The sequence below is a fragment of the Babylonia areolata genome, chromosome 34 (genome assembly GCF_041734735.1).
Source record: "Babylonia areolata isolate BAREFJ2019XMU chromosome 34, ASM4173473v1, whole genome shotgun sequence".
NCBI classification, from domain to species: Eukaryota; Metazoa; Mollusca; class Gastropoda; order Neogastropoda; family Buccinidae; genus Babylonia; species Babylonia areolata.
The window spans coordinates 15,524,889-15,532,388 of NC_134909.1; the positions used below are offsets into that span (position 1 = coordinate 15,524,889).

Consider the following 7,500-nt stretch of genomic DNA (forward strand, 5'->3'; position numbering starts at 1 on the left):
TCCTGCAAGTTCTTCTTCTTGCAAGTGCTTCTTCTTCTTGCAAGTGCTTCTTCTTCTTGCAAGTGCTTCTTCTTCTTCTTGCAAGTGCTTCTTCTTCTTCCTGCAAGTTCTTCTTCTTCTTCTGCTTCCTGCAAGTGCTTCTTCTGCTTCCTGCAAGTGCTTCTTCTTCTTCGTTTTCCTGCAAGTGCTTCTTCTGCTTCCTGCAAGTGCTTGCTTCTTCTCGCAAGTGCTTCTCTGCTTCTGCAAGTGCTTCTTCTTCTTTTCTTCTTCTTGCAAGTGCTTCTTCTGCTTCCTGAAAGTTCTTCTTCTTCTTCCTGCAAGTGCTTCTTCTGCTCCTGCAAGTGCTTCTTCTTCTCTTGCAAGTGCTTCTTCTGCTTCCTGCAAGTTCTTCTTCTTCTTCTTGCAAGTGCTTCTTCTGCTTCCTGCAAGTGCTATCTTCTTCGTCTTGCAAGTTCTTCTTCTTCTTCTTGCAAGTGCTTCTTCTTCTTGTTGCAGAGGTTTTTCATCTTCGTCCTGCAAGTGCTTCTTCTTCTTCTGCTTCCTGCAAGTGCTCTCTTTCTGCTTCCTGCAAGTGCTTCTTCTTCTTCGTTTTCCTGCAAGTGCTCTTCTGCTTCCTGCAAGTGCTTGCTTCTTCTCGCAAGTGCTTCTTCGCTTCTTGCAAGTGCTTCTTCTTCTTGCAAGTGCTTCTTCTTCTTGCAAGTGCTTCTTCTTCTTCTTCTTCTTGCAAGTGCTTCTTCTGCTTCCTGCAAGTTCTTCTTCTGCTTCCTGCAAGTTCTTCTTCTGCTTCCTGCAAGTGCTTCTTCTTCTTCTTCTTACTGCAAATGTATTTGTTTTTCCTATCAAAGTGGGTTTTTTTTCCTCCCAAACAGATTTGTTGTTGTTGTTGTTTTGTTTGTTTTTTGCCTAGGACAAACCTTTTGTTGCCGTGGGTGGTGTTCTGTTTTACGTTCGCTAAATTGCACACCACGACACACGGGACCTCGAATTATCGTCTCATCCGAATGACTAGAGTCCTGTGGAGGGGAAGGGGGTAGAGAGAAGGGGGAGGAGAGCACTGGGAGGGAGGAGGGGGTTGCTGGAAAGGTGTGGGGGGTGCGGGGTGGGGGGGGGGGCATACGATACCGCCCAAAGTGGGACCCCCCTCCCTGTAGGCTCAGGTTCTCTCTCCTCCCGAGGTGGAGTCATTACTGTCGCTGGGGCCATCAGAAACTGATTTTCCTGGTCCCCCGCAGTATGTAATGGAGGGTCATAATTTTGGACATACTTAATTTTTTTTTTTTATATATACAAATAAAACGAAAGCTGTTTATTTTTTTTTAATTCATTCATATTAATGAAAACTGCTACATTATTTTTTTATATAGCGATTTTTCATATATATATATATATATATATATATATATATATATATATATATATATATATATATATATATATATATATATATATATATATATATGTGTGTGTGTGTGTGTGTGTGTGTGTGTGTGTGTGTGTGTGTGTGTGTGAGTGTGTGTATGTGTGTGTGTGCGTGCGCGCGCGCGCGCGCGCGCGCGCGTGTGTGTGTGTGTGTGTGTGTGTGTGTAGATGTGTGTGTACGATATATATAACAGCAAAAATTTTAATCATTATCCTCATAATCATCATCATCCTCAAAATCATCATCATAATAATATTTATAGTGATAATGATAGCAATAATGATAATCATCATCATCATAACTATCATCGTCATCATCATTTTCATCCTCCCCCTCATAATCATAATCACAATAATAGTCATTCATAGTGATAATGATAACAATGACAATCCATATCATCATCATCATCATTTAGAGTGATAATGATAGCAATAATTATCCATATCATCATCATCATCATCATCATCCCCTTCATAATCATAATCATAATGATAGTCATTTATAGTGATCATGATAACAATAACAATCCATATCATCATCATCATTATTATTCATAGTGATAATGATAACAATCATCATCATCATCATCATCATCATCATCATCATTATCATCATCGTCGTCGTCGTCGTCGTTGTCGTCGTCGTCGTCATCATCGTCATCATTCATAGTGATAATGATGACAATAACAATCCACATCATCATCATCATCATCATCATTCATAGTGATAATGATGACAATAACAATCCCCTCATATCATAATCATAATGATAATCATTTATAGTGATGATGAAAACAATAACAATCTATATCATCATCATCATCATCCCCCTCCTAATCATAATGATAATGATAATCATTTATAGAGATCATGATAACAATAACAATCCATAATCCATATCATCTTCATCCTCATCCTCATCATTATCATTCATAGTGGCAATGATAACAATAATCATCCACATCATCATCATCATTCATAGTGATTATGATAACATTAACAATCCATATCATCATCATCATCATCATCATCATCATCATCATCACCATCATCATTATCATCATCATAATCGTAATCATAACGATAATAATTTATAGTGATAATGATAACAATGACAATTCACATCCTCATCCTCATCCTCATCATCATTCATAGTGATAATGATAACAATAATCATCCATATCATCATCATCATCATAATGATAATCATTTATAGTGATAATGATAACAATGACAATTCACATCCTCTTCATCCTCCTCCTCCTCCTCATCATCATTCATAGTGATAATGATAACAATAATCATCCATATCATCATCATCATCATAATGATAATCATTTATAGTGATAATGAAAACAATAACAATCCATATCATCATCATCATAATCATCATCATCATTCATAGTGACAATGATAACAATTATGATCCATATCATCATCATCATCATTCATAGTGATAATGATAACAATAAAAATCCACATCATCATCATCATCATTCATAGTGATAATGATAACAATAAAAATCCACATCATCATCATCATCATTCATAGTGATAATGATAACAATAACTATCCATATCATAATCATCATCATTATCATCATCATCATCATCATTCATAGTAATAATGATAACATTAACTATCCATATCATCATCATCATCATCATCATCATCATCATCATCATTCATAGTAATAATGATAACATTAACTATCCATATCATCATCATCATCATCATCATCATCATCATCATCATCATCATCATCCATAGTGATGATGATAACAATAACAATCCATATCATCATCATCATTCATAGTGATAATGATAAAAAAATAACAATCCATATCATCATCATCATTCATAGTGATAATGAAGAAAAAAAAACCAATCCATATCATCATCATCATTCATAGTGATAATGATAAAAAATAACAATCCATATGATCATCATCATCATCATCATCATCATTCATAGTGATAATGATGAAAAAATAACAATCAATATCATCATCATCATCATCATCATTCATAGTGATAATGATAAAAAATAACAATCCATATCATCATCATCATTCATAGTGATAATGATAAAAGATAACAATCCATATAATCATCATCATCATCATCATCATCACCATCATCATTATCATCATCATAATCGTAATCATAACGATGATCATTTATAGTGATAATGATAACAATGACAATTCACATCCTCTTCCTCCTCCTCCTCCTCATCATCATCATTCATAGTGATAATGATAACAATAATCATCCATATCATCATCATAATCATCATAATGATAATCATTTATAGTGATAATGAAAACAATAACAATCCATATCATCATCATCATCATCATCATCATCATAATCATCATCATCATTCATAGTGACAATGATAACAATTATGATCCATATCATCATCATCATCATTCATAGTGATAATGATAACAATAAAAATCCACATCATCATCATAATCATCATCATCATTCATAGTGACAATGATAACAATTATGATCCATATCATCATCATCATCATTCATAGTGATAATGATAACAATAGCAATTCACATCCTCCTCCTCCTCATCATCATCATCATCATCATTCATAGTGATAATGATAACAGTAATCATTCATATCATCATCATCATCATTATCATCATCATAATGATAATCATTTACAGTGATAATGAAAACAATAACAATCCATATCATCATCATCATAATCATCATCATCATCATTCATAGTGACAATGATAACAATAATCATCCATATCATCATCATCATTCATAATGATAATGATAACAATCAAAATCCACATCATCATCATCATTCATAGTGATAATGATAGCAATAACAATGCATATCCTCCTCCTCCTCCTCCTCCTCATCATCATCATCATCCTCATCATCCTCATCATGACCCTCATGACAACTCACAGCACACTCACCAACGGCCTGCAGAGCAGAGTAATCACACTCACACCGCTGACACCCACGGTCATCACGTGCAAAGCCCAGAGGACAACGGCTGTCACAGTCGAACGGGTCACAGCCTGGAAGGGAGAGGGGAAAAGAAAGAGAGAGAGAGAGAGAGAGAGAGAGAGAGAGAGAGAGAGAGAGAAAAAAAGAAAAAGATAGATATTTGTATTATTGTATTTGTATTACTCTTTTTTTCTCTGTGTGATCTTCGGACTATTCTTCTTCGCAGGCAGAGCGCATCGCTACACTTAGAGCACCACCCTTTTTTTTTTTTTTTTTCTTTTTCCTTTTTCCTTTTTTTTTTTCTGCCTGCGATTTTATTTTGTATTCCTATCGAAGTGGATTTTTCTACGCCTTTGTTGCCGAGGGTTCTTTTTACGTGCGCTAAGTGCATGCTGCACGCAGGACCTCAGTTTATCGTCTCAGCCGAATGACTAGCGTCCAGACCCACCACCAAAAGCTCTCGTGAAGGGGGGGGGGGGGGGGGGGGGAGAAAATACTAGCGACTGTGCCGTGGTCCGAACCAGTGCGCTGAAACGAGATCTTTCGCATCCCCGGGGGACGCGTTACCTCTAGGATATCATTCCGGTTCTTTTTGGCCCATCAAACAACCGCGTCCAAAATTAACTGCAAGTAGATGATGAAGATAATGTTGTTGTTGTTGATGATGATGATGCTGATGATGACGTGATGATGATAATGATGGTGAAAATGATGATGATGATAATGATGATGATGATAATGGTGATGATGATGATGATGATGATGATGATTCTTTTGTCTTGTTAACAATAGTATCATCATTATCATCACAACAGTTACTGCGAATATTATTCTGTTTTTTCTGTTGCTGCAGCAGCAGCAGCAGCAGCAACAGCAACAGCTGCATTTCAATCACTTACTGAAGTAAAAAAAAAACAAAGAAACAAACAAACTTGGAATCAATATGCATACACGCTAGAATAAGCCTGCTACAGAAATAATCACACTAATGGGAATCGATCGACAGAAATGCTATATTAGACTTGTTACAATAATACTTGTCAACATAATAATGACAACAGCTAGAGATTGCAATTACAGATATCGTAACTGCTCTGACAAAAACACACAGAGAGACAGACAGACAAACAGACAGAGACAGACAGAGAGTGACAGTGACAGTGAGGAGGAACTCATGCACATCAGCAAGATATTTGTCCCCGGCTGGCAAGACGGGCGCAACAGCCGAGTGGTTAAAAGCGCTGGACTTTCAATCTGAGGGTCCCGGGTTCGAATCTTAGTAAGTCTCAGTCTCAGTCTCAGTAGCTCAAGGAGGCGTCACTGCGTTCGGACAAATCCATATACGCTGCACCACATCTGCCAAGCAGATGCCTGACCAGCAGCGTAACCCAACGCGCTTAGTCAGGCCTTGAGAAAAAAGAAAAAAAGAAAAGAAAAAAAAGGTGAATAAATAATAGATAAGCTCACATAAATAAATAAATAATTAAATAATAATTATGATTAAAAAAAAAAGAATCTTAGTAAAAGCGGTCATACACGTAAAACCCCACTCGTGTACATACGAGTGAACGTGGGAGTTGCATCCCATGAACAAAGAAGAAGAAGAAGAAGAAAAAGTCCCTGGCAAAAACTTTGTGGGAAAAGCCCACTTTGGAAGTACATCGGAAAACACAGAGCAGGAGTATTAACGAAAACATTACAAAGAAGAAGAAGAAGAAGAAGAAGAAGAAGAAGAAGAAGAGAGAGAGAGAGAGAGAGAGAGAGAGGGGGTATCGCTGCGCTGTGGCGACACACAGCCCACGTGTCATGGCGAGAAAATAGTGCAGCACTATACAATACAATACAAGGCAAGGCAAGGCAAGGCAAGGCAATGCAGCGCAGTACAATACAATACAGTACAGTACAGAACAGTATAGCACAATATAGCAAAAGTACAGCGCAATACAGTACAATACAATACAGTACAGTACAGAACAGTATAGCACAATATAGCAAAGTACAGCGCAATACAGTACAATACAATACAGTACAGTACAGAACAGTATAGCACAATATAGCAAAGTACAGCGCAATACAGTACAATACAATACAGTACAGTGCAATACAGACCAATGCCATACTATACTATATTTTTCTATACTATACTATACTATGCAATGCACTGCAATAAGTTCAGAACAATATAATACAACGCCGTACAACGCAACGTAACGCAACGCAACGCAACACAACAACAACAACAACAACAACACAACCAACAGCAACAACAACAACAACACACCACCACCACCACCAACAACAACAACAACACCACCACCACCGCCACCACCACTACCACCACCACCAACAACAACAACAACAACACGCCACCAACAACAACAACAACACACCACCACCAACAACAACACACCACCACCAACAACAACAACCACACACCACCAACACCAACAACAACACACCACCACCAACAACAACACACCACCACCAACACCACCACCAACAACAACAACAACACACCACCAACAACACCAACAACAACACACCACCACCAACAACAACAACAACACACCACCAACAACACCAACAACAACACACCACCACCAACACCAACAACAACACACCACCACCAACACCACCACCAACAACAACAACAACACACCACCACCAACACCACCACCAACACCAACAACAACACACCACCAACAACACCAACAACAACACACCACCACCAACACCACCACCAACAACAACAACAACACACCACCACCACCACCAACAACAACACCAACACCACCACCAACACCAACAACAACACACCACCACCAACACCACCACCAACAACAACAACAACACACCACCACCACCACCAACAACAACAACAACAACACACCACCACCAACACCAACAACAATACATCACCACCAACACCAACAACAATACATCACCACCAACACCAACAACAATACATCACCACCAACACCAACAACAACACACCACCACCAACACCAACAACAACACACCACCACCAACACCAACAACAACACACCACCAACAACACCAACAACAACACACCACCAACAACACCAAC

The 7,500-nt window shown here is 38.1% G+C and overlaps 1 protein-coding gene across 2 annotated transcripts in view; it reads right to left on the reverse strand.

Annotated features, from left to right (window-relative positions):
* LOC143277641 (uncharacterized) overlaps positions 1–7,500 on the reverse strand; it is a 16,713-nt gene that overhangs the window by 3,320 nt on the left and 5,893 nt on the right. The window contains exon 3 of one of the 2 annotated variants that reach the window (XM_076582530.1): positions 4,379–4,483. The exons of the other annotated variant lie outside the window; for it this stretch is intronic. Within the exon in view, the coding sequence (XP_076438645.1) occupies positions 4,379–4,483 (105 nt within the window). The remainder of the gene's footprint in view (positions 1–4,378; positions 4,484–7,500) is intronic. 2 annotated transcript variants of the gene reach the window in all.